General features: G+C 62.9%; 1 protein-coding gene across 10 annotated transcripts; it reads right to left on the bottom strand.

Moving 5' to 3' along the window:
• Nucleotides 1-265: 265 nt before the first annotated feature.
• On the bottom strand, nucleotides 266-26,394 carry MINK1 (misshapen like kinase 1). Of its 10 annotated transcripts, none has more exons than XM_083377590.1 (34): nucleotides 26,194-26,394; nucleotides 20,289-20,354; nucleotides 18,467-18,523; nucleotides 18,206-18,331; nucleotides 17,996-18,106; nucleotides 17,801-17,891; nucleotides 16,535-16,665; nucleotides 16,032-16,086; nucleotides 15,859-15,937; nucleotides 15,355-15,530; nucleotides 15,189-15,258; nucleotides 14,867-15,074; nucleotides 14,627-14,743; nucleotides 14,391-14,477; nucleotides 14,108-14,293; nucleotides 13,833-14,012; nucleotides 13,228-13,491; nucleotides 12,837-12,934; nucleotides 12,338-12,472; nucleotides 12,067-12,179; nucleotides 11,749-11,837; nucleotides 11,369-11,392; nucleotides 10,826-11,007; nucleotides 10,611-10,725; nucleotides 10,119-10,262; nucleotides 9,830-9,941; nucleotides 9,361-9,519; nucleotides 9,126-9,269; nucleotides 8,871-9,005; nucleotides 8,597-8,697; nucleotides 8,345-8,494; nucleotides 8,081-8,240; nucleotides 1,715-1,854; nucleotides 266-1,584 (listed from the first exon to the last, which is right to left on the bottom strand). In XM_083377590.1, exons 1-34 carry the CDS (start codon nucleotides 26,248-26,250, stop codon nucleotides 1,501-1,503), a joined length of 4,146 nt encoding a protein of 1,381 aa, XP_083233716.1. In that variant the 5' UTR covers nucleotides 26,251-26,394; the 3' UTR covers nucleotides 266-1,500. The 10 variants fall into 10 exon arrangements, with proteins under 10 accessions (XP_083233716.1, XP_083233713.1, XP_083233719.1 ...); XM_083377587.1 differs by having other exon boundaries at nucleotides 10,611-10,732; nucleotides 10,827-11,007; XM_083377593.1 differs by having other exon boundaries at nucleotides 10,611-10,732; nucleotides 10,827-11,007; nucleotides 13,228-13,431.
• Nucleotides 26,395-26,465: the final 71 nt, after the last annotated feature.

Here is a 26,465-nt window from a genome sequence, read left to right as displayed (position 1 = left end):
CCGAGTCCGGCTGAGCTGGCGTTTCGATGACTGCCCCCCTCCCCATCTGCTTCCCCCCCCCACAGCAATCCTGCTTTCATCCTGCTCTCCAGGCAGGGCGGGCAGAGACCCAAGGGCCGCAGAACTGGCCTCCGTCTTGAGGCAGCAGCCCCCCCTCCAGCTCCAGCCCTGCGGAGACCCCTCGCCTTGCCCCACGGACCCTGGCCCAGCGCCTCCCCTCCCCTCTTCCCCTCCCCGCAGCACAGAAAGAGGCAGAGGCCGGAGGGAGGATTTTGGTTCTTTATCAAGAGATGAAATGCGAAGGCCACCACTGATGGGGGGGGAGCTCCCTTTTCCACAGAGAAGTCGGGGAGGGGATTATATACATATGCAAGCAAACTGGACGAGAAAATCAAGTTGCAAACAGGAGCCGCGTCCTGGCCTGCGTCTGCCCCGGCAGTCACCAGAGTAAGCCCTGTGGAAGCATCCCAAGCCTAGCCAAGATGGAGGGGGGAGGGGCGAGGGCAGGGGGACAAAAGCAGACTGTGCCTCTGCCTGGGGAAGGAGGAAAGCCCCCCCCCCACTCCTGGAGCCAGCAGAGGCCCCACCCTGGAGGGGGGGGAGGAGGGGGAAAGGCGCGGGGGAGGCAGCCCAGGCCTCTGCCGGTGCCCCCTGCCCAACCTGGTGAGCTGGGCCATTAAAGTGCTTCATTAGTTAATTACTTAAATTGCCATTACAAAAGAATAATTAAAGCAAAATATACACAGCTCCCCTCTTGGTTGGTGGGAGAGAGAATTCTAGATATACATCCAGGTGAAGCCCAAAGCTGGGGGCCAGCGGGGGGGGGGGGAGGGGGAGAGGAGGGGGAACCCCCTCCCAGAGAGCAGCCAGTCTCCCCCCTCAAGGACTCCAGAAAGCGAAGAGGAGCAGGGGGGGCATGGGGGGGATACTGTGGTGTCCAGATCACAAGGGGGGGGAGGACAGAAGAGGGCCAGAAGGCTGAGTGTAAGGGGTGTGTGTGTGTGTGGTGTGTCATTTGTTCCATCATCATCATCATCATCATCATCCACCCCCCAGCAGCTGGGAAGAGGGGTGTTCTTCCTGCGGTTCAAGACAGCAAGTTGGGGGGCTGGGATCACAGGGAGGGGCTCTGACTGAGCCCCCTCCCCTCCCCGCCTTCCCCATGCGCTGCTGCCACGGAATGTGTGGGTGGCCTTGGGGGAAGGGAAGGGAGGCAGGGCCCCTGGGGCCAAAGGGGGGCCAAAGGGGAGACTGGCCCTGATGATGGATCTGGTGCTTGAAAGGAGGGGGGGGAGGCCTGTGCCCCCAGACCCAAGGATCCTGTTGTAGCCCCTTGCGAGAGAGGGGAGAGCTAGCCCACCTGGCCTGGCTTGCCCTGGGGGGCTCATAGGAGCCTCCCCCCTCCCCAGAAGGCCTGTCCCCCCAGACCACCAGCTGCCCCCCCTGAGACTCTCTGGGCCGGCTGGGGACCCTCCGCCCGGAGCAGGACCAGCAGCCGCTTCACCAGTTCATGATGCAGTTCCTGTTCAGGGTCATGAAGTAGACCTGGCTGCTGCCCCCGGAGCGCACCGAGGCGAAGAACACCTGCAGGGGGGGGAATGGGGGGGCAGAAGGTGGGTCGGGGGAGGGCCAGCAAGAGCCCCTTCCCCACCCCCACCCGGCGTCAGGCTTTGCCACCCCCCTCCAGCCCGGCTGGGCGCCCAGAGGGACCCACCTTGTCGTTGCGCTCGCACAGGAACTTCAGCCGCTGGGCCCGCTTGTGCATGAAGACGCCATCCAGGTGCCCCGTCTCCACCGAGCGGATTTCGATGGCCTTCTCGCCCCAGCCCATGATCTGATTGGAGCAGATGTACGCTGGGGGGAGGGGGAGAGGGCCGGAGGTGGGTGGGGGGCTCCTTGCTGAGCAGCTCCCCTCCGGCTCGGACTCTGTGGCTTGAATCCCTGGCCAAAGCAAAGAAACGGGACCCCCCCCAAAAGAGGCAGGCCTCCCCGTGTCCTCCCCAGGCCCTGCCCCAGAGGAGGGGGGGCTCTTCAACCTCTGGCAGGCAGGAGGCAGTCCTGACCGAGGGGGGGGTAAGGCTCCCTGCTGAGGCTGGGGGAGGGGGGCTTCCCCAGCCTGGGGGAGGGGGGCTTCCCCAGCCTTGGGAAGGGAGGTGCAAAAGCATCCCGGTTAGCAAGAAAGGCTACTTCCATGATTTCCTGCCGGGCCCTGAACCGGAAGGAGACCCCAAAACGTTAAAACCCGTCTCAGAGGAGGGGGTCTCAGGTAAGCAGCCCACAGAGGGAGGATGGATTAAATGTAATAAATCTTGTAAGAAATTCCCACCGTGTGGCCAGGTGGAGAGTCAGCCGAGGGGGGCAAGTAATCAATGGGGCTGCATTTGGGGGGAATCTGGAGAGCCAACGGGACCAAAGAACTCTGCAATGGGGTGATGGGGTTAAATGGCTGCTGCGGGGGGGTGCAGAGTGGGTCAGAAAGGGGGGGGAAGGAGGGGCAAAAAAAGCCCTTTTGTGCCAAACACCCTGATCACGATCCTGTGCCCCTCCAGGGACCACCGTCCATTCAGCCCTGTTAGATGTTTTATGCCAGCCATGGCAGTTCCCCAAAAAGGTCATCAGATGGGAGCAAAGAGGCTTCTTTGCTTCCACTGATGGGTCAGGGGTCCCCGGCCCCTGCAGCCCCATTGGCGAGAGTTTTATGGTTAGGGAGGGGCTGAGACCCCCCATAAATACCTCTGCTCGAGGGGCTGCTCTCCCCTCTACTCTAGTTCTGTTCTTTTGTTCTCTCTCTCACGCAGGCATGGATGCCTCCATGCCAAGTAATTCCTTCTCTCTAATCTATCGTTAAATAAAGCTTTGAATGATCGCATTCTTGCGTGATGCCTTTCACTTGGAAGCACCTTAACGATCCATCGACCTCATAAGACCATTTCACAAGTTGGAAGCAAGAGGATGGTTTAAGGCAAGGCTTCCAAGCCAGCAGATAGCAAAGAGATGCCTGGAGGGTCCAGCACAAATCCATTTAAAATGAATGGCAGGAGGTCTCCGGTTGTGACCAGGAGTCTTCAATCAAAGACAGCAGCCATGCCTCCAGTCCCAGAAGCAAGCTCCGCTCCAGGTGAGAGCACAGATGACCTCCATTCCGAGCGTGCCCAGTGGGGGCCATCCAACCCTGAGCAGGGGCAGTCCAAAAATCAGAGAAAAATACCACCAACTGCCAGCAGAGGGATCCCTCTTCCATTCACATCAATGGAAAGTTCAGAGATCTATAATAATGCATATAGAGCTATGAAAGATTCCCCTCTATCTGCCCCAGCTTTCTCAAATAATTTAAAAAAACTGCAACTTGGGGGGGGGGAAATTTTAGCAGATGGAATAAAGAAGTGCAGGTATATCTATTAGAGCAAGGGACTCTAGAGATGGTTCTGGACCCCCCACCTCTTCCCTGGGGACCCCAAGAAGAGTGGTATCATAAGAAAGCATATACCACTCTACTGAGTTCACTGGATACTAACTTGTACTCCAGCATTCCAGATGGACTCACAGCTGGTGAACTTTGGCGATTATTATACAATTTATTCAACAGCGACACCATTGGTTCGATCACCAGACTCACAACTGAGTTTTACACCACCAGACTGAAGTTTGGTACTAGCATGCCTGAACATCTGGGAAAGTTGAAAACACTCAGGGCAGAACTGGTGTCCAGAGACCACCCTGTAACTGATGCGAACATGGTCACTGTCATACTGGCTTCCCTGGACAGAAGTTGGAGCAGCTTCATTGTTTCACTGGAGGGGACAGCAAAGGAAGCCATGACTCTATCCTACCTCACAGGTAGACTCATTGAGGAAGATAAGAGGCGAAGAGATGCAGGAGAATACGCCAGAGTCACCACTCAGCAAGCCAGAAGGGGGCGCCACAACTCAGAGCAGGTTAATGCTCTACTTAAGTGTTTCATCTGTGGCTCTGAGGGGCACCTCAAGAAGAACTGCCCCCATCAACAACAAGGCCCCAAACGTGGTCCCAATCAAGTAAGGGGCCAGGGGCAAGGAAGGGGGCATGGCGGTGGCAGGGGTAGTGCCAAGGGCAATTTTATGCATACCTGTTCTCTCACCCCCACCACAAAAGCTGATAGCCCCACTGACTTATGGTTAATGGACTCTGGAGCTTCATCTCACATTACCAATATGAAACAAGCGTTTAAAAGGTTAAAGAAAATTAACTCATCTGTCAAGGTGGCCAATGGTGATAACGCTTTAGTTGTTGGGGAGGGTACTGTTTCTGTACCCGGGCTGGGAAAAGTTGAAGGGGTATTGCATGCTCCCTCCATTGCCAACAACCTATTAAGCATTACCAAATTATGTGATGATGACAAGGTGGAAGTTTTATTTCGCAAAGGGGGAGGTCATGTCACCCGGAACAAGAGGGTCATTGGAAGTATTGCCATCATAAATGGTTTGCCATATTTCTCCCCTGAGAACCCACCCACCTCAGAAGGGGCCCCACAGCCAGCCCCAAGGTTGTTTAAGGAGCGCAAGGCCGAAGCGGTTGCACCCAAGCCCCCTCAGCCAGCCCCAAGGCTTTCCAAGGGCAGTGTGGACAAGAAACCCGAACCTCAGCAGTCACCTAGAGCACCGCTCAAGGCAACCAGAGCCAAGAGGGTGTCAGTGGGGAAGCCGCTCCACGATAAGTGTGCCCATCTCTTACACCGAAGATTAGGTCATGCGAGCTTCCCTGTAGTTAAAAAGATGGGAGAGTTTGCTGAGGGAGTCCAGCTCAAGGATTGTGAGGTGTTCCTGGACTGTGCCATTTGCAAGAAGACAAAGAGGAAGGCTGCCCCCATCCCTAAAGTGTCACTGCGTAAGGCCCAATACCCGTACCAACTAGTACATGTTGATTTGGTTGGACCTTTCACACCATCTCTAGGGAAAAGTCAGTATTTTCTCACTGCCGTTGACGATTTTTCACGGTACGGCCACGTGTATACCCTCACAGAAAAATCCGAAGCCTTTGACGCCATAAAGTCACTGTACAACTTTGTAGAGACCCAGTATAAGACCAAGATCGCACAACTGCAGAGCGACCACGGGGCTGAGTTCATGTCCCGAAAATTCCAGGACTGGGTAAGGCGTAAGGGCATTCGCCATTTTCTTACTGTGCTATTCACCCCTGCTCAAAATGGCGTAGCAGAGAAAAGAAATGGAATCCTGCAAACTATGGTGCGTAGTCTGATTGCGGATGCTGAGGTCGCAGAATCATACTGGGCAGAGGCGGTGAAATACGCCAATTACACCTTAAACTGCACCTGGAGCAGTGTTGTGAACCAGACCCCATATTTCCTAGTCCACAGTAGGAAACCAAGTCTGGGACATTTGCGTGTGTTTGGTTCCTATGCGTGGGTGCACATCCCCAAGCAGCTGCGGAAGAAGGGGAGATCTGTCTCCCAGAGACTGAGGTTCTTGGGCTATGCTCCTGGCTCCAAGGCCTACCGCTTCCTGGGAGAAGGGGTCAGGATTGTGACTTCCCAATCTGCCTCCTTCGAAGAGGACTCCAATTGGACTCAGATCCACTCGAATGATCTGAGCCCATATATCAACCGACCCAGCAAGGACACACCGACCACGACATCACCTGAGACGACCACCTACCCTGCCACCGACGAAAGTGAGGAACAACACGAAGATGTCATCCTACCTGGATCAGATGGGGAGGATGAGCCGTCCAGTCCCAAGGGGGAAGACACGCTGTCTTCACCCCCAGCGACGCCTCAGAGACCCGCGGAAGAAAAGGGCGGTGAGTGGCAGAAGGTAAAGAGGTCAAAGCGGTCCAACAAAGGGATCCCGCCAAAGAGAATCGACATTGGGCACATCGCGTCTATCAACAGCATTGTGGTCACCCCAAAATCCTTCTCTCACATTCAGGAGCTGCCCATTGAAGAACAGGAGAAATGGCAGCTCGCGATGGAGAAGGAAATGGACAGCCTAAGAAAACTTAAGGTCTTCACCCCCCAGCAACCACCAAAGGAGAGGAAAGTCATTGGCACAAGGTGGGTTTACAAGGCCAAACCACTTGCCAATGGCCTCTTCCTGTATAAGGCCCGTTTGGTAGCTCAGGGGTTCGCTCAGCGTTACATGGAGGACTACGGGGAGACCTACTCTCCAACTGTCCGGGCAGAGCGTCAAGGCCGCCCTCGTAACTGCAGCCGCTCTGGGGGAGGAAGTCTTCCAATTCGACATCCAGACGGCTTACCTCCACGCCAACTTGGACTGGCAGATCTACGTGAGGGCCCCTCCTTCCTACCAGCAGGAAAGGGGAAATACATGGTTGCTCCACAAAGGGTTATATGGCCTCAAGCAGTCGGGGAAACTATGGTTTAGAACGAGTTGGTTTCACTGCATCCCATGCAGATGAATGTGTTTTCACATGCAACTCCCAGGGTACCACAGAACGGGTGTTAGTTTATGTGGACGACCTACTATATGTAGGGCCTGACAAGGAAGGGTGTGATGAATTTGCCAAGGCCCTGGAAGAAAAGTTTACTCTGAAGTCTTTGGGGCGGGTTGACAAGTACTTGGGTGTGCACATCTTGGCCACTAAGGGGGGGTTCGCTCTATCTCATAAAGAAAAGATAGAGGAGTTATTGGCCAAATGCAAAATGACAGAATCTAACCCAACGCATAGCCCGATGCAAAGTGACTATTACAATCACACTCACAAGGACGGTCCTGAGTTCACAGATAACAAGCTTTACAGATCTGTGATCGGCTCCTTACTATATATCAGCAATTGGAGCAGGCCTGACATAGCTTTAGCTGTGAATCTATTGTCCAGGCACGTGGAACACCCAAAGGAATTCCACTGGACTGCTGTTAAAAGGTTACTTAGATACCTCAGGGGCACGGCTGATGCCCTCCTTGTGCTGGAACCAGAGAAGGGGAAGACGGCCCAGCTCTCCGCTTACTCAGACGCAGACTGGGCTGGCGACACCAAGAGTAGACGGAGCACCTCTGGATTCCTCATATTGCTAAATGGCTGCCCTGTCCATTGGCATGTTAGGCAGCAAAAATTTGTTTCTTGCTCCACGGCCGAGGCTGAATATGCCAGCCTGTCAGACACGGCCAATGATTTGATTTGGTTCAATGATCTGATAACGAGCATCTGGGCATCTCCTCCTCTGCCCATCCAAATTCAAGAGGATAACACAGCCGCAATTGCAATCTCGGGGGCATATGCAGTGGGCTCTAGGTCCCGCCACATAGACATACGCTATAAAAATGTCAGGCAGCTTGCCAAAGAGGGTTTTATACATGTTGAGATTGTAACACAACTGACCAGATAGCTGATCTGTTCACCAAACCTGTTCCCATTGACCGGCACAACCTTCTGTGTAAGCGTTTGTGTTTGGTCTTCTGAACGTTTTTATGCATGTCTATGACACCTGCTCGCCCCTCACACACATTCACTGGTCCCTGTCATTGGCTGGCAAGAAGGGGAATTGTTAGATGTTTTGTGCCAGCCATGGCAGCTCCCCAAAAAGGTCATCAGATGGGAGCAAAGATGCCTCTTTGCTCCCACTGGTGGGTCAGGGGTCCCCGGCCCCTGCAGCCCCATTGGAGAGAGTTAATTGGTAAGGGAGGGGCTGAGGACCCCCATAAAAACCTCTGCTCAGGGGCTGCTCTCCCCTCTACTCTAGTTCTGTTCTTTTGTTCTCTCTCTCACACAGGCATGGATGCCTCCATGCCAAGTAATTCTTTCTCTCTAATCTATCGTTAAATAAAGCTTTGAATGATCGCATTCTTGCGTGATGCCTTTCACTTGGAAGCACCTTAACGATCCATCGACCTCGTGAGACCATTTCACAAGCCCTGTCGCCACTCCAGTCACTGAGCGAACGGCCCTAAAGCGAGGTCTGCCTGCATTTTAACAAACTTCCCGGGCGGGGGTGGGCGGCCTGGGGGGACCTGGGGTCCAAAGGCATCCAGGGCATTTGTGCTGGGCTTTTCTGCAGCCCCCCCCCCCGGCATCCAAGGACTTCTGGACAGCTGCCTTGGGGCTGAGAAACCCCCCCCAGACTCACCGACGGAGGTGGGCATCTCCCCCCACTGCAGGACCACGTCCTTGATGATGCGCCCGTAGGTGTTGACGTAGACGCCCTCGTCCTCGTAGCAGAGCAGCATCTCCATCCCGTCCGTGTTGGGCAGGAAGACAATGGCGTGTGGGGTGATCTGTGACTGGATCTGGGGGCCCAGAAGGAGCGACGGTCAGCCCCACCAGGCCCCGGGCAGGTCAGCATCGGGGGGGGGGAAAGATGGGCTCCAGATAGGCTCCCTCCCCCACTCACATGGACCGGGATGTAGATGTCGTAGTTGTTTCCGGAGTCCACATCGATGGCGTGGAAACCGGCACACGAGCCGTAGATGACCTTTAGGCGCTGCCCTTCCTCCACCGTCAGCTCCACCAGCAGCGGCCGGTGCGGCAGGTCGGCAAAGGACTGCAGGGGGGGAAGGGAGTGAAATTACCACCACCTCCAGGGGGGTGGGGCAGGCAGAGGACCCCACCCTACCCCACAGCCCCTCTGTCCGTCACCCCGTACCTTGAAGGCCATGAACTTGTGGTAGGGCTTGGGGGCCCAGGCGTAGACCTCAACTGAGCTCTTCAGCGCGATTACCAGGAACTTGATCCGCTCGTACTTCACTGTGGGCGACAGGGACCCCCATCAGGGCCAGGTCCTCAGAGACCCCAGGAGGGCAGCAGCGCTGCCCCCCCAGCCCCACCTCCCTGGGGAGCTCCCGTTGCTCAGGGGAGGCCAGAAGACTCCCTGGCGCCCCCCCCCCCGGGGGTCCTCCTGCTGCCCAGCCCCTGCTCACCCACGCGGTAGTGGAGGCAGCCCTCCAGGTCCCCCACGGTGGTCCAGCCCTGCTTCTTCTCCACTTCTGGATCGTTGTGCAAGATCTTGTTGCGTAGCCAGGAGAGGTAATAGACCCGCAGCTTGTTCCTCTTTCCTGCAAATGCAGGGCAGGGGGTCACAGAGTTGCCACAAGGCAGGCTAGGAGGGAGCACAGGGCCCAAGGGGAGGGGCCGGCCTCGGGGTCCCCCACCTCCGGTGCCCGGCAGCCCCTAACCTGAGATGGTGGTCAGCAGGTTTAGACCCTCCAGGACGTCCATCTGCTGGAAGCGCCGGCGGTTGATGAGGCCGTAGACCTTGCCCTGCCCGCTGCGGTCCAGCAGCATCAGCCCGTTCTCAGTGCCCACCAGCAGGTTGACCCCTGTGTATGTGTGTGGGGAAAGCAGGGGGTGAGAAGCGGCGTCCTGCCACCCAGGTCCCTCCTTTCCCATCTCCCCTTCCAGTTCTCTCACCCCAGAGGGCTGCGCAGAGGATCTCCGAGCCGAAGCGCTTCTTGTACTTGCGGATCTCTGGGGCGTCGCTGTGGGGCCGCGTGTTGGCGGGGTTCACATTGACCACGGAGCCCTTCCTGGCCTCCAACTGCAGCTGCTCCAGCCGCCCAGGGTCGAAGGCTGCCAGCCGGGGAGGCCAAGGGGGAGGGTCAGCGGGTGCAGGGAGCCAGAGGGCAGATGGCCCTGGAAACCTCACCCGTGGACGGGAGGCCCCTTCAGCCAGACAGGAGGGCAGAGACGGGGGGGGGGAGGAAACTGCCTCCGGGGGAGCCTCGGGCCTCTCGCAGCGTTCACCCACCGGCAGGCCCGGCAAGAGTCCCTGGGCAGCCTGGCCCCCTTGGCACCAAGGGCGGGCCTGGCTCCGAAAGTGCGGTCCAGCCTGGCCACGTGGGCACCCCTCTCCTCCTGCCAAACAAGCCCCCCCACTCACCCGTGATGGGGATGGTGTCTCCTCCCCCAGGGGAGCTTTGATAGATGCCCAGATCCACAAACATGGTGAAGGAGCTCTTGCCCGGAGCCTTGACCAGCCCCCGCGACTGGTACTGCAGGCAGCAGAGGGAGGGGGGAAGAGGAAGGTCAGCCCGGGGCTGTTCCCGGAGGGCAAAGCGGTTCCCACGCCCTGCAGACTCTCGCCCAAGCGAGCGGCAGATGCCCTGGCAGGTGAACCCTGGCTCTGCCCCAGGGCCTCCTTCCCACCCCCGGGGACCCCCCCCACTCACGTCAGAGGCCACCTCCTTGGTGGGAGAGGAGGAACCGTTGCTGCTTTTGGCTTCCGTGGGAGAGTGGCTGGGCTGAACCACGTCAGGCAAGTTGGTGTAGCCGTTGCTGTCACTGTGCAGGAGGCCACGCTCCTCCTCGGGGGTCTGGAGGGGGCAAACAGAGGGCTGAAGGCCGGGTCAGGCCAAAGACGGGTAGCCCATCCCTCCGCTTACACTGCAGCCCACCGGACCCCCGTAAGGGGAAACTGGGTTTCAAGAAGGGGAAGAGGCCTTGCTTGTCTGTAGGAAATGGTGTGTGTGTGTGTGTGTGTGTGTGTGTGTGTGTGTGCTGCTGCCCAGCGACATGAGATGAAAGGGCGAGAGCTGCAGCTGAAGGCCGGGAAGAGGGCGCCGCTTCGAGAGAGTCACCCTCACTGCCCAGGCGGGAAAAAGAGGCGGTGGGGGGCCGGCACCTCCAGGCTGGTGAGATTCCCTCCCTGGGAGGCTGCTCACCCGCTGCACCAGCATGGTGCCCTCGCCGTAGGAGCTCTCGGAGCCCCCGCTGCCGCCCGTCAGGTCCTCCACGTCGTGCACCACCATGGTGCTCACCGAGTCCGTGTCGCCGTCCCTGCAGCCGGAGGAAGCGGGCAGAGCGTCAGGGGCCGGAGGAGGCCATGCGCCCCGGGAGGGCGGCAGAAAAGAGGTGGAGCGGCCCCCTGCCTCCTCACCTGGCCCCGGGGGTGTTCGTGCCAGGCTCCGAGTGCTCCCCCTCGCCCGGCTCTTCCTCCTCCTCCTCCTCCTCCTCTTCCTCGCTGGAGTCGACCTCTTCGCTGGAGGATGAGTAGTCCAGGGCCTTCTTGAGCGGCTTGGGGGCCGCCTCCTCCGGGCGCTCCTTGAGCAGGACGAAATTCTATGGGGGGGGGAGCGAGGAGGGCCCAGACATTGATAAAGCGCCAAACCGTTGGGGGTCTGTGGGGGGGGTCAATTCCTCCCCTGCCCCAGGAACCTCCGCCCGGCTGCCAAGAACCTTGCTGGGGGAGCAGAGCGGGCAGCCCGAGGGCACAGCCACCCTATGTTGCTGACAGGAACGGGGGCACGGCTGATCCCCCCACCCCCGGGCACCTTCCCCACACGAAGGGCTCAGCGCAGGGACTGGCAGGCCAGGCTGGGAGCGACATAGGGAAAAGAAAGGGGGGGCAGCAGGTGCCCGCAGCCCCCGAAGGTTTGCCAGGGGCAGGAAAGGCAGGGGGCGTGTGTGGGGTGGCACTAACCTCACCAATTGCCCGCTTATAGCTCTGAGTCGTGCAAAGGAAAAAGAAAGAAAGGGGGAGGAAAAGGTTAGGCTGCCCCTCGGCCCCCGTCCCCCCCCAGCCAGCAACCAAGGCTGCTGCCTCCCTTTGCAGCACCAGGAGCAAGAGACATGGGGGGGGCTTCCTCTCTCTTCTCCCCCCCCAAAGCCTCCTCCTGCATTTCCACCCCTGCTTGGCCAACCCCCAAGTTCCTCTCTGCTGGTCCCTGGTGCCCCAGCCCCCCCCTTCCGCCGGGAGTGCCTTCCCTGGCACGGTTGCGCCTTGTCCGGCTTTCTTGTCCCCCCCCCCCGCCCCGGCACTTCAGCAGGAGCCTCCCTCGAGCCTCACGGCTTCCTACTCACGGCTGGTCTCCCCGGCCGCGAGCGATGGTCGTCCGCCTTGGCCTTCCTGCCTTGGGACAGGACGGGGGAGTCCTGCAGCTTCAGGGGAACTGCAGGAGAGGCGGGGGGGGGAGGGAGGCCAAGTTGGGCACAAGTAGAAACTTTGCTGTCCGCTTTGGTCGTCCTCCCGGCCAGGGAGCGCCAAGGGGGAAGCCCTGCAGGCTTCAAGAGCTCAAAATGGGGTTCGGACTCATCCGGAAGCAGGCCTGGAGGAATTGCCCATCGCTCCTGCAGACCTCTATCCCCCCCTTCCACGAAAGACCGGGAGTCCCGCCTCACCTGCCACGCGGTTGCGCTCCAGGGAGCCCGCCTGGGGCAGGTTGGCAGCCCCCGACTGCAGCAGGCTGTCCCCGCGCTCCCAGCCGGGGTCACTCCTGCGAAGGTCCGGGTTGCTGCCGGGAAGGAGGGAGATGCTGGGCTCAGACTGCCCGCCCCCTCGCCCCCCCAGCAGTGGCAGCAGAAGCAGCGGCGGCACCCAAGCCCCCCCCCCAGGCAGGAGAAACAGCAGAAAGGCTAGCAGCAGCCCCGGCAGGAGCAGTGGATCCATTACCTACTGCTGTTTGGCCCGGAAGGGGTCCGGCCAGCAAGTGGGGGGAGAGGAGGGGCTGGCAAAGGGGTCCCCCCCTGGGGCCCCTTCTCCAGCCGGCTCTGCATGTGGATGTGCCACGCAGACTTGCTACGGGGTCTGTGGAGGGGAGCACAAGCACGTCACGGGACTGCCAGGATGGGGGGCGGGATCCAGAGGCTCCCCTCCCCGGCCAGGACTGAGGGTGCGCCTCCTGTGCCCCACAGCCCTCCAGCCCCCCCACCCCCTAGGGGGCTTTCCCTTCTCCGAAGCTGGGTCACCTGCCGCCTCCCACCGAGGAGCCCCAGTTCTGCCACGGGACAGCGCCAGACTTCCTCCCACATCCTGTCCAGGGTGGGCATCACAAGGCTTGCTGGCAGGGAGGATTCCAAACAAGGCAGCGGCACAGACAGTGGGGAACAAGGGTCTTCCGCTCTCCTCTCCCACTCCCCAAAATAGGCAGCTGCCAGGTAGGAGGACCCACCTGGCTCGGACAGCGTGGACCGGCCGCGTGCTGCTGCTGCTACTGGTCACTCCACTAGTGTTGAGGGCGGTTGCTATGGAGGACGTCCGCTGGGGCACCTGGGGGGGGGAAGGAGAGGGTGAGGAGTTCCCTGCCCAAGACCCCCCCCTTGGCCAAGGATTTGAGGGGAACCGTCAGGAAAGCGCTCCCCTTACGGAAAGGGCCTGCCTCTCTCCACCTGCCCCTTCGTGCTGCAACAACCAGGGCTCAGAGGAAACCCCGGCCGGGCACCAGGAAGAGGAGGGGGGGTCTGGGTGACCCATGGCGGGCTGTCTCGCTCTCGGCCCGGCTCAGCCCACCCGGACGCACTGGGACCAGCCGCCCCTCCTCCCGTTTCCCCCCAATGGATTACCTGGGGGGGGCCATCGGGGTCCATTTTGACCCAAGGTCCTCTCTGGTCAGCAGTCGGCCGGGAAGGCTGTGGGGCAGGCCCCTCAGAAGTGGGGTCAGAGTTCTGCCGGATCATGCCCCCGCGAGGAGGGGGTGGGGCGGAGGAGGAGGCGGAGTCATGGACAGGGAAGGCAGCCATGTTCTTGCTGGGCTGGTCCTGCAGCGACTGGGAGCGGGGGACGGGGGCAGCGTATGGTTTGAGCGGGACGCGATGGGCCAGGTGGCTCTGTGGAGGGAGAGGCCGTGCGCAAGGGGTCACGGAGGGGGCCCTGCTTCCCGGGAGGAGGGGGGCACGCCTGGCACCCCAGCCCCTCCCTTGGTTCAGCCCCCCAGCCTCTCTCGGGGCTGAGGAGTCTCCTTGGGCCCTTCACCTGGGAAGGCCCTGCCGAACGCCCGGCTCTCCTCCAGGGACACGGGGGTCCGTAGCCTCCTGCTCCGGCCACTGGCAGAGGTGAAGGGGGGGCAGAGGGCAGCTGATGGGAGAAGCAGCCGATGGCAAGAAGCAGCTGGGATGGGGGAGGAGGAGAGGGCGGGAGCAGAGGGGGGAGAGGGGGGAAGGGCGCCCACCTTGTGCTGCCCCTCCTGGGGCTCGACAGGGCGCTGCATGGGGGGCGTCTGAGAGGACGAGGCCAGGGACCCCGACTCGGCACAGGGTTGGGCTGCAGCGTCTTGCCCGGCGCCCCCCAGCTTGGCCTTGGCGGCCAGCGAGGGCGAGTTCTCCCTGTTGACGCAGCTGCGCTCTTCCACCTGCGGGCGACACGGAGCTGGCCCACTGCCCCTCTGCCACCCTCTGCCCCTCCCTGCCACCCGCAGGCCCCTCTGGGGAAGGGCTCCTGGGGTACCTCGCGGGCCCAGGGGGGCTTCTCGGGGGCGGCCGCGCTGCCGCGGTTGTGGTGGTAGAGAGGCTTCTGCTGCTGCTGCTGCTGCTGCTGCTGCTGCAGGGACTTGAGGTAGGCGTGTTCCTGCTGGAGCTGCCTCTGCAACCGCTCCGACTGCCGCTGCTCCTCCAGCTGCTTCCGCTTGTACTCCTGCAGGGGCGCAGAGGGGAGGCTGGCAGGAAGGGGGGGAGAAGCGGCAGCCCCCGCCCAGCAGGCCACCCCCCCCAGCCGGCCCCACCTGCCTTACCAGCAGCAGGGCCTGTTCCTGCAGGAGCTGCTGCTGCAGGATCTCCAGCTGCCTCTGCTCCTCCTCCAGCTTGTGCCGAATGTACTCCTGGGGGGAGGAGGCGGAAGAGGGGGTGGAACAGCCGGTGAGGAAGGGGCAGCTGGACCCCCTCCCAAGAGCAGCAGCACCTGGCCTGCCAGCTCGCCTCAAGCAGGGAGGCCCCATCGGTGGTCCCCCCTCCAACGCCGAAACCCCACCTGCTCCCGCTCGGCCTGCCGGCGCTCCTCTTCCCGGCGCATGACTTGCAGGTCCTCCAGGCGCCGCTGGTGCTCCTTGCCCTGCAGCTTCCGCTGCTCCCGCTCTCGGCGCTGCTGCTGTGGGTAGACAAAGGGGCAGCGGGCAGCTGAGTGGGCACGGAGGGCCAGGGGGGCGCTGGCCACCACCACTGAGAGAGCAGGGGCTGGGGGAGACTGCCAGGCCACGAGCCCCTGGCCCACCTCCTCAACTCGCCGGCGCTCCTCCTTCTGCTCCTCGATGCGACGCTGGCGCTGGTGCAGTAGGTGCTTGATGTGGGCCTCGGAGTCGCGGTGCTGGGCGGCCAGCTGCTGCTGCAGCTTCAGGGCCTCCGAGTTGCTCTTGTTCTCCTGCTGCAGGCGGAGGAACTCCCTCCGCAGGGTGGACTCCCCGGGGACGTTCATGATGGAGCTGGGGGGAGGGCAGAGGGAGGAGGGGGCCAGTCAGCTGCCATAGTGCCAAGCCTGGCACTCCTTCCCCGGAGGGGGCCAGAAGGAGCAGACCCCGCCTCTCTGCCCTCCGTACCTCGGCTCTCCTTCCTCACCGCGCCCATCATCCTCTTCCTCACTGCCGCTGTACTCGTACTCCGTCTCGTCTGCCGAGGGAACAGCAAGAGGCAGCTCAGTATAGGGCAGAACCCGGATCCCCCACAACACCCATCCCGGAGCTAGGGCCCCCCCGCCCCACTCACCCTTCTCCCCCCTCTTCTTGCGGGTGCGGTCGATGTGGTCCTTGAGCTGGATGCGGACCTGCCGCTCAGTGGGCTGGTCGCGGATGAAGGGGAACTTGAGCAGCTGCTCCGTGGGGGGCCGGTTGGGGTAGGCTTTGATCAGGCAGTTGTCAATGAAGTCAATGAACTTCTTGGACCTGCCCCCAAGGAGGAGGAAGGGGCTGCGGTTACCCTGCTCCCCACCCCCTCCACGCCCCGAGGGGCAGGCCCCAGGGAAGGGAGGCTAGCATGCCGGTCACCAGCGAGCCCCGCTCGGGTTCTCCCAGAGCCACAGTGTGGGGCAGCCCTGCTGGAAGATTTCATCAGGCATGGTGACCTCGGCCAGATCCTGTGAGGGCAGCAGCCCCAGGTGAGGTCTCCCCTTGGCTGGCATGCTCCCCCATCCCTTCAGAAGGAAGGAAAGACTTGCCCCCCTGCCCCCTGCCATCCCTCGTTGCCTCTTCGCTGCCCACGGGGAGCACGTACCATTTCTTGGACTTCAGCTTGGGTGGGGGATTGCGCGGGATCAGGAAGAGCGCACGCATGGGATGCATGTCGCACAAGGCTGCAAGAGGAGAAAAGGTGAGCAGAGCAGCGTCAGGGCTGACGGGCCCTCCCTAGAGAAGCGAGTGCCCCAGGACGCTGCCCCAGACACTCACGAGGGGCTCCTTCGGCCATCTCAATGGCAGTGATCCCCAGGGACCAGATGTCGCTCTGCGGAGGAAGGGAGGGAGGGTGGGTGTCAGACTCCATTTGTAGTGAAAGGTACACTTTACTAAAAGCCAAGTGGATTACGATAAAGCAAATTCACTCGCCAAACTTTCCTGGATTCCCTGTACAGTTCCTCTCCTCCCTTGGTCCCTTATTGTCCAATTATCTTTGAATAAATTGTTGACAGGCTGGCTGGCGAGTCCCAGGCCTCGACCTTGAGATCTGGTCCCTGGAAGGAACGATGAGCCTGCAGCCTTGTGCAAAGCACGAGCCTCGGATGGCAGTTCTGACGGAGGGAAGTGTGTGGCCGACTCACGGCCCAGCCAGCCATCTCTCCCGCCCACTCGCGCTCCCCTTTGCCCTCACCAGCTCCTCCTAGGTTTCACTCCTCCCCTGGACCACTCTGACACACAAGATGACCAACCCCCAGGCAGCTTCACCCGAGACCTACTCTGTAGTCGTACGTGGCATCAGGGTTTTCATCACACGCGATCACCTCCGGTGCCATCCAGTAAGGGGTACCAATGAACGTGTTCCGACGCCCCACCGTGCGGTCCAACTGGGCACTGACCCCAAAGTCGACTGCAGAAGCAGAGAGAACGAGAGCAGCTTCATCCAAGGTTCCATTTCTGGGGTGACGGGACCCGACTACAATTCACAGGCTGCTGTCTAGAGCCAGAGCGGTGCACAGCCCCCCCCCCCCGGTCTGAATTCCGGCCCCTGCGGCACCTCCCTGTGAGGAGGGGGGAGCAGCTTGATCCGGGAGGGAGTCGGGGGCTCCACCAGAGGCTCTCCCAGGATTTGGCAGGTTTTGCCCACTTTAGCCCTTTACCGGGCAAGGGGTGGCAAACCAACTCCTAGATGGAAGACCTCCAGCGCCAGGCCTGACAACCAGACACTTTGGCCATAACCTCTGGGGGAGTCAAGAGGGCCGGAGCGTCGTCATCCTGGGCTCTCTCCCATCAGTGGATGCCCTCAACTGCCCCGGGCCACCGGTTGGGAGGCTTATCCCAGGAGGGCCGCTCGGAGCCAAGTGCTTCTCCCACAGCTGAGGGAGACCCCTTGCTGCTTCAGAGCAGGAGACCTCCCCCCCTCTTATTCACTGAGCCAGTCCCGGGAGGTTTCTTGGAAAGGGGGGGCGTCTACACGGTGCCAGATGAGCCAAGCAGAGATGAACCTGCCCCAGGACGGAGAGCCTTGCGGCCAGTCAGCCCAATCCAGTGGCATCAGCTCTGGCACTTAGGATCTCTCCTTGGAGGGAGTGGATTGGGGCCCTGTTAGTTTTTGGATTCCGAAATTGGTGAAGGTCTGGGTTTTATGCTCCACGTGGGGCTCCTTTGGGGAAAACCCCGGAAGCTTCAGCATGTGTGAAAGTCAAAGGGGGGGGGGGTGGATGACACAGAATGTCCCCAAAGGCCAGAGGAATACCTGGGCTTCCGGGCCCACCTGTGCTTTTTACTTTACACCCTCTGCAGCATAGCCACAGGAGCCCCCATTGCCAGGGACGTCTGGGAAACCCAAGTTGCTCCTTGAGAAGGGGGTCTGTTGCAATACACACACACACACACACACACAGACACAGGCACCTGCGACCTACCTGGGGAAGAGGCCTTCCCGGGAGCACGCCCCAGTCAGGCAGCCCTTTCCCACAGGCGCGCCCAGCCCTCCCTCCCTGTTGCTCCAGAGCTCCCTCGAAGCAAAGCGGCAGTCCACCTACCCAGCTTCACCTCCGCGTTCTCCGTGAGCAGCACGTTCTGCCCCTTGATGTCCCGGTGGATAACCTTGTGCGCGTGGAGGTGAGCCAGTCCCTGTTGGGGGGCAAGAGGCGGGAGGTCAGGCCTTGCGCAGAGGAGGGGGCTGCAGGGCTGGCCCTGCCTGCCAGAGACCCCCGCCCGTCTGCAGGAACCCTCACCCGGAGGATCTCCCGGCAGACGTAAGCGATGCAGTCTTCCTTCAGCGCGTTGCCCTTAGTGTTCTTCACCAGGTCTGTCACGGAGCCGGCACCGCAGAACTCCATCACCAGCTGGGGAAAAGGGGGGCAGGGGAGGTCAAGGGGGGCAATGTCGGAGCCCGGCCGGCCGGCCTGCCTGCTGCTCTTGGGGACCCTCCCCTCCCGCCTCACCCAGAGCTGGTCGTCATTCCCGGGGGGGCTCTTCTTGACGAAGGCCCCGTAGTAGGTGGCAATGTTGCGGTGATGGGAGTACTTCTTGAGCATGTTGATCTCCTGCTTGATCTCCTCCTCTTCATCCTTTTTGGAGAGAGGGGGACCAAGTTGGGGGAGGGGCATCGCCCTTGCCCCACAGAAGTGCACAGCCACCCTCCGACGCGCAGCCAGGAGCCCCCGGCCTTCTGGCCCCAGGGGGAGGGAAGGGGGGGCGCCTACCTCGGTGACATCCATGACTTTGATGGCAGCCAACTGCCCTGTCTTGACATGGCGGCCCTGGCAGAGGAGAGAGCAGGGGAAGAGGGGGTCAGCCCCTTCCAGAGAGGGAGGACAATTAACCAGTGGAACTGCCCGCCACCAGAAATCGTGGGCGCTCCATCCCTGGGGTTTTTTAAGAGGCTAGACGGTCCCTTGTCTTGGATGGCGTAGGTCTTCCTGCTTGAGCTGGGGGCTGGACTAGAAGACCTCCAGGGTCCCTTCCAGCTCTATTGTATTCAGACGGCTGGTGGCCCCCTGCCCCACCCAGCCCCCCTTCCGCTGCCAAGGTCAAGTCTGAGGAAAAGTGTGGCCCTGCCTGGGCAGGGGCTCCGCTGTACGGCTGCCTCCTTCCCGAGGGGGCCTCTGTGCCCCCCCGGCACCCGATGAGCCGGCACGATTTTGGAGGGTGCTGCTTCCAGCACCCAGGCCTGCCTCAGGGCCCCTCCCCTCAAAGGGCTCTTGGAGCAGGAACTGCTCTGGGCAACGTGGGGCTGGCGAGGGAAGAGCCGGCCTCTGTTTGGGGGCTCCTGGTGCCAGCAGAGGGAGCCCAGGAGTCATCCCGGCCTGGCCCTCCCGCTCGTGCCACCTTCCAGGGCTGCCCATCGCCATCTGGGGGGGGTCATTCAGCCTGGGGGGGGGGAACAGCTGCTTCCCACCTGGCCTCTTTCACTGTGGAAGAGATCGCCGGAGCGGCACTGGGACAGGAAAGGAGGGAGGCTGGCGGGTGGGACTCCAAAACATGCCCCCGGGTTCCTGTTTGTTTTTAAGCCCCCCCCTCCATGGGCACTCCTGCTGGCCCCCGGGGGTCAAGCTCAGACGACCGAGGGAGGGACCCAGCATGCTGGGTGGGGAGAGCACCAAGAGTAGGCCAAGCGCAGCCTTTTTTTCTCTCCCTTCACGGGGGTGGGGGGGAAAGAGGGTCTGAGCCCCCAGGCTCTCGTCTGCACCCCTCTTCGCAGCCAGGCTGCCCTGGACTCAGCTGCTGCCCAGCAAGGGCAGCCATCGCTGCAGAAAGGGGGAGACGCGCCTCCCCAGCTCTGCACCGCTGGGCAGCAGCCTCAGTCCTGCTCAGACCCCAACCGGTTGGGCCCACTGTGGGAGGAGGAGGAGGAGGAGAGCCACGGGGCGATTTTCCAGAGCCCCCCTGCCCTCAGCCGTGTGTTGGCATTGTCTTCTCTGCCACGTAGCCTGGCGTGGGCAGCCGTTGCTTGGCAACCGCCTTCCGCTTCCTTTCAAGGGGACCAGTGCTGAAAAGGCCCCCCCTCCCCTGAAGTGTGAACGATCTGGTGCACCTCCTCTCTGCCCCCGCCCCACCAGGGAAAGGGGAAGGGAGGGCTGCAGCCCCTCCCCCCACCGCTAAGGCCGTGGACAGCACCCACAGACAAGAAAAGGTCCCAAGACACCCCCCCAAGAGCTGCAGGGGGGCCAGCAAAGCCTCCGAGCAGGGAGCCACCCCCTCCCCACAGGGCGGGACGTCTGAGCACAAGGAAGCCGAGGCCGGCCTGGCCCCCTTCCCTCTTCCTTGCCAGAACCTCCGAGGGTCCAGGAGCAGCTAAGGGAGGAACCTGCCGGTGTACCCCATCACGGGGGTCCTGAAAGACCCAGCCTTCCCCCAAGGGGGCACCAAGGAGAGAAGAGGGTTTCTCGCAAACCTGGGTCCCTCCCCCCTCCAGGGAAGTGGGGCACGAATTAATATTTGCATCAGACCTTTAATAATCAGGACGATGAAACGTCCCAGTTGAGAAAACTGCTACCCCCCCCAACACCCCTCCCAGTCACTCACCTTGTAGACCTGCCCGTAGGTCCCATTGCCAACCACTTCCACCAGCTCAAATATGCCGGCAGGGTCCTGCAGAGGGAAGAAGGTGCCGGATGAGACCCTGGCAGCTGCCCGGAGGCCAAGGGCACCTCCTGCCCATCAAGGCCTCGGCCAACGCGGGCCTGGTTCTGCCGCAGGTGACCCGTCTCTGGGCTAGGGGAGGGACCACCGCTGAGCCCTACGGGACGGTCTGGCTCTGCCGAAGCTCCCCGCTCAGGAAGCTGCAAAGCGGTGCTCAGGGACACCCCCCCCAACACACACACACTATAAAATGCCAGTGTGGCATCCCAACATAACAGATTTGTGTCTGTGCGGGGGGTACAAGACATCTCTGAGCTCCCTACGCCAAGCCTAAGAAGCTAGTCCGTGCCCCCTTGCCCATGCCCCCCCCAGGCTACATGCGGAGCCCCATCCACGTGGCAGCCTCTTGTGTGGAGCGAGAGCCAGGGCGGGCAGTGCCAGGGGGCAGAGAGGATGGCTTGGCCAGAAAAGGCCGGGAGCCTGGTGCTAAAGATGCGGGTTGCCCCAGAGTGGAGGCCGCCCTCTGCCCTGGCCTCAGCCCCCAAAGCCATCCTGCCCAGGGCACCTCTTGCCAGGGTCTCCCTCTCCTGCCCCACCTGGGCACCCGGAGGAGAGTGCCCCTTGCCCAGCAGGGCTCAGCCTCGGCCCCAATTCGCCTCCTGCTGCACCTCGGCCCCGTTTCCTCCAGGCTCTGCTTCCCCTCCCCCAGCCCCCCAGCTGCCCCATTTTCTTGCTTGTCCCTGGCGGAGCTCTGCCTAAAATCTAGGGTAACGGCCGCCTGTGCTGGTGGGCCAGATCCCCCCGGACGGGTATTAATAGCTCCTGCTCAGGAAGAAGGGGCTGGGCTGGGCCAGGCAGGGTGAATCCAGGCCGGGCTCCTCTGAGGCTCCCCGAAAAGGTGGGCCGGGCCGGGCCCAGAATCGCCCAGAGAAGCCCAAGGCCGCAACGGCCCCCACCACGTTCTTCTCCAGGACCCTCGGCCCAGGAAAGCGGGTGGTGCTGCCCCATGGGCCCTGCGCCTGGGGGGCACCCCGAAGACCGGGCATCAGAGCCGAGCAGGTAGCCTGGGCAGCGGTTGAGAAGGGGAGGCACAACAGCGAGCGGAGGATCCCGTGGCTGCTGGCCGTGGACTCTGGGCCAGGGAGGGAACCTCTCCCACCCTTAACTGAACCCCAATCAGGGGGCCCCCTGCCTGCTCCTGCCCCACAGGTCTGCGCTGAGCCCAGGAGCCCCAGCCTTGTCCAGAGGGCCCCTCTCTTCTTGCTTCCCCCATCCCAGCCTGTGGACCCTCCCCCCAAGTACACAGGCATGATGGGGGCGGCCCCCCTCTTCCGAAGACAGGAAAGCGCTCGGGAAGCACTTTTGGGGGGTGCAACGGCCAGCGTGCCATCCCAGAAAGCAGCCAAAGCACCCTAAACTCACAAGGCCAGCAGAGCCCTCTCAGCGCCCCATCTCTCCTGGGGGGCTGCTTTTCGCTCCTTCGACATGTGGCTGCTCTTGGGCACCAGCCCCCCGCATAGGGACCCAGGCCCCGAGAAGAAAGAGGCTTTCTGACACCCCCTCCCCAGTTCCCTGGCCCCTCCCCTCCTGAGCCCCCCAAAGGGGAAAGAGCAAGAAAGCTCAAGAAAATGGGGGGGGGGAAGCTGAAGGCTACTTTGGGGTGGGGGGAAGGGAAGGGGGGGTCAGTCCCTTGCAGCATCCGTTCAAAGGTGGAGGATGGGGAGCCAGCTCAACCCTCTCACATGGGGGGGGTGTTTGGGGGCGGCTGTGAGTCAGCAGAAAGACCTCTGCTAACAGCTGCCCACCCCACGGCTCCCCCCTCCCCAAGCACAGCCCACGCCAGGCAAAGGCGGGGGGGGGGGTAGATGGAATCTGCCGGAGACAGTCAGAGACGCCTGTTCACCTGCAGTCAGCCGAACCAGCGGCCCCCCTGCACCACGGCGGGGATCCATCTGGGCCTCTTGCAGCCCCCCCACTTGCATGCAAAGAAGGTCTTCCACAGCAGAGGAGGGAAGCTGCGTCCTCCTTCCATGTCAGCCCCAAGCGGGGCCCAATGCCAGGCCTTGGGGGGGGTGCGAGAGAGGGACCCCCTCGGCCTTCCCCGCAGATGCTGGGATGAGGAATGGCGCCTGCAGCGTGGAAGGCAACCTTTGGTCCAGAGAGCGGGCAAGGCCGGCTCCCCATCCCTACCCAGTTCTGCGGAGGGCAGGCGGCCGTGCCAAGCCTGGGCAGGCTCTTCCGGGCTGCCACCTCCTCCCTCCCAGGGTCCAGAGCAGGGAAGGACCGGGGAGCCGTCTTCCCAGACTCCGCACCCCCAGGCCCCCTCAAGGGAAGGGGCTGTGCTGCCACTCCTCACCCAGAGGTAGGCTCCCCCAAGGCCCAGCCGGGGGCCCTGCAGGCCGCCTGCCTTTTCAGAAAGGCTGCAAATCGTGCGGGCGGGGGAGGAAGCCTGCCTGCCTGCGCCCCCACTGAGGCTGCCTCCATCTCCATGGCAGCCTTCTTGGGGGGGGGGCAGCTCTGGCTCAGCTCAGCACCGGGGCCAGGACTGCCTGTCCCCGGATGGCCAGGGGGCTGCAGCAGGGAAATTTTGGGGTGGGGGGAGCAGCCGTGGCACAAGAGCTTCCACCTCCCATCAGGAAGACTGGACTGGAGGACGGGGGGGGGGGGAGATGAAGGGGTTTACATCCCCCTGCCCCACCAGCACCACTTCCCCTTTTGGACCCTCAGGAATTTCAGCCCAGTCTCCCCCCCCCCCCGCTATAAAACTAACCAGATGCTGGCTCTTTTCCCAGTGACCCCCTCCCGCCCCCTCCCTGCAAGTAAGGCCCCACCTCTCCTCCCTGGCTGAGGGGGGCAGCTGGCATGCCCCACTGCCTCTTTCCTGACCTCCTCTGACCTTCCCAAGGCCTGGGCAGGGGGGAGGCTTGGGGCATGTCATCCTGCCCAACGCGGAGCCACAGGTTCTGCTGCTGGCCAATGGCCTCCCCAGGAGGTGCCAGGCCAGCCCTTGGGCAAGACGGGGGCGGCAGGGCCACCGGCCGGCCTTCTTCCCCAGCCACGCAGATGCTGCAGTGCAAACGACCACCTGCGGCTGGCGGCCACAGTGCTGAGCAGGCCACCGTGGCCCCTTTAACCTGCGCAAGGCCTGCCAAGCATGGGGGGGGGGGTTGGGTGGCTGTACCCATCCGGGGTGGGTTGGGAAGCTCTGGGCCTGCTGCTGGCAGTGCCCAGAGGCATCGGGTAGCCTGTCTAGCCTTCCCACACACCAGGGGCGAAGTCCTGCCAAGGTCAGAGGTTGGAGGGAGAAATACACCGGGAGCAAGGCCGGAGGCTGGGGTCCAGCCTGTATCAGGGGCCTCCTTTTCGCCCCCCCCAAACAATTTCAGAAGGACCAAAAAAGGGCTTTTTAAGGCTCTGCGAAGGGAAACGCTCTAACCAAGTAGGCTGCGAGGGAGGGAGGGGAGGCTTCCTACGCTCTGTGGGGACAAAGCAGCGGCCTGGTCAATGGGCCTTCAGCCAGAGCGAAGGCCCTGGACCAGGCTCCTGCTGCGGGGGAGGGCCAGTTCCCCGGGATTCGAGGGCCTCTTCGTAGCCTGGCCCAGGACTGCCTCCCCACCCACCCCCTGCAGACAGAGTTCCTCCCACAAGGTGCTTATTCACCCACCAGGCCGAGACAGACGGAAAAGCCGGTCTGGGCAGGTCCACCCTCCAGAAAGAAAGTTGCCCCACCCTCCACACCTCCTGCCAGCTGAGCGGGGAGCCGGCCAGCCTGCCCCACCCTGGGCTTCCCAGAGGGCCTCGGAGCCCCCGACCAGCTCCCCTGCTGCTGCCGACGGGCGGGTGGGCCCCAGCAGAAGGCGGGGGCCCTCGGAGCGCCACTGGGCTCTCCCAAGGCCTGCTGCAGGAGTGCCCCCCAAGTGGCCCAGCGGGGAATCCTGGTTCCCACGGTGGGAGAGCCCCTCCCCCTCCCGGCTGCAGGACACGGGCTGCGGGGCACCCTTCCCCGCTCTGGGCTTGGCGGTGAGCCCTCCGGGAGGGCAGCCACCTGGGCAGCACGGCTGGGCACACGGCAGGGCCTGCCGGATCCAGGGGAGAGGCGCTCGCAGCGTAGGCAAGCGTGGAAGGGGGGATTGTGATTCAATTAAGGCCAACATGCTGCAGTCAACAAGTTCTCCCTAGCAACAAGCAGGCATGGTGGTGGCGCTAACCAGCCCAGCACCCAGATCCCTTTCCAGACTGGCTGGGAGGCTGGGCAAAAGCGAGCAGCCGGGCCCTCCCAAAGCCTGAGCCACCGAGGAGGGACAAGACAGCACAGCGGAGGGGAAGGGAGCAGCCCGCCCGCCCCCGCCAGGGCTGGAAAGATACGGCGGCTCCTCTCCCCCCCCAAAGCAGAAGCGCCTCCCTCTCCTCCCCCCCCCAGCTTCAATCAGAGAGCAGGTGCACCGCAAAATCTGCATCCCCCAAGTGTTCCTAATTAATAGGCTGGGAAATTTCCATCCACGGCCATTTAATCAGGCCAGGAGCCCAAGACAAGAGCCGGTGCCCCCTTGGGAGAGGGAGGCAGAGGGAGGGAGGGAGGGAGGGAGGACAGGGGAAGCTCAGCCCCTCCACAGCAGGGATCCAGGTAGGCACCCCTCCTCCAGGGGTGGGGGCTGCCCTGGACTACCTGGTGGGTCAGAAAGGGCAGCAGACCAGGCCTCTTGGCCTGCGACAGCAGAGCAAGGCTCTCCCACAGGGATGCCAGTCGCCCTGAAGGAGGCCCCACTCCCAAGTGTCTGTGTGTGTGTGTGTGTGTGTGTGAATGCTCTGGGACCTCTAAGGCAAGGGCCCCCAGATCAACACTCGTGGCTCCCCCAACCTCCTTCTAAGCCAAACAGTTCCAAGTAGGGCTCGGCTACCCAACTCGCTACGGTGGGGGATGGGATGGGGGGGTGTTAACAGAACAGCCCCCCTTTCCCTACTCCGAAGAGCCACAACCTGACCCCGGACCGGCACACGAAGCCTCCTCAGGCTTCCCCTGACGGCCTCTCTCTCCCCTCCGGCACGGCAGGGCCTCTCCGGGCGGGCAACCAGGGCCCCACAAGGGAAGGACAGCCAAGGGAGCCCCTCTCCCCACTCTCCAAGCACCCTCTCTTCCCACCCCGGAGGAGGAGGCCCGGCCCCTCTGCCCTCCGCCACCCACCCGGGGGAGGCCGGGGGCCCTGCCGCTTCTCTTCCCCCAGGCTCCGGGCGGGCAGCCGCCACACCTGCCCGGCTCTCCCCCAGCCCCGCCGCCCCGGGGCCGCCTTTCCAGCGGGCGCCTCTCCCTCCCGGGGCAGGACCCCCACGGCGGGGGTGGCGGCTGAACGCCCGGAGCCCGGTCTCCCCCCGCAGAGGCCGCCCGCCAGGCTCGCAGCCGCCTTCCCGCTCTCCTCCGCTCTCCCCGGGTGCGGAAGCCGGGCCGGCCCTTCCACCGCGCGCCCGCCCGCCCGCCCGGCAGGAGCCCCCGCTGCAGGCGGCCGGAGGGAAGGGCCGAGCGCTCTGCCCGGGGGCCGCCTGGCCTTCCGCTCCCACCCTGAACCGGGCGGGGGGGCTCCGGGGGCCCGGCGGGGATCGGCTGCTCTGCTGCTGCTGCTGCTGCTGCTGCTCCTCCCGGCTGCTCCTCCCGGGGACGGGCGCGGCGCTCTGGGGCGGCCGGAGGAGCAAGCGGGGCGGGGGTCGGGTCGACGGCTGCCCCCCTCCGGGCCGAGCCCCCCCTCCCCGCCCGCCACCCCGCGCCTCCTCCGGCCAGGCCCCTCCCCGCTGGGCCGGGCTGCGGGGTCCCGGGGGTCCCGGGGCGGGCGGGGGAGGCGGGGGGCGCCCCACTCACCCGGAGGGCGGAGAGGTCGATGTCGTCGAGGCTGCGGGCGGGGGCCGGGTCGGCCATGGCGGCGTCGTCCTCCTCCTCCTCCTCCTCCTCCGCCGCGCTCGGCTACGGGCCCATCGCGCCGCCCGTCCGCGCCGTCCAGCCAGCGACCCTCCGAGCGACCCGCCGCCCGCCTCGCTCCGACTCGGCGGCGCCCTGAGGAGCGGGCCGCCGCACCGCGCACGCGCGGGGCCTGGGGGCGGGGCCTCCGCGGCGGCGCTCCGCCCCGCCTTCCA

Source organism: Vipera ursinii (assembly GCF_947247035.1).
Source record: "Vipera ursinii genome assembly, chromosome: Z".
Lineage (NCBI taxonomy): Eukaryota > Metazoa > Chordata > Lepidosauria > Squamata > Viperidae > Vipera > Vipera ursinii.
Note: the sequence above shows the minus strand (reverse complement) of the source record. Positions and strands in the feature narration are given on the sequence as shown.

Coding starts and splice junctions, on each gene's coding strand:
- MINK1 (XM_083377587.1), bottom strand. CDS start 26,250: ATGGCCGACCCGGCCCCCGCCCGCAGCCTCGACGACATCGACCTCTCC. Junction 16,087..16,534: donor ATGCCACGTACGACTACAGA/GTAGGTCTCGGG, acceptor CTTCCTCCGCAG/AGCGACATCTGGTCCCTGGG. Junction 10,263..10,610: donor GCACCATGCTGGTGCAGCGG/GTGAGCAGCCTC, acceptor TGCCCCCTCCAG/ACCCCCGAGGAGGAGCGTGG.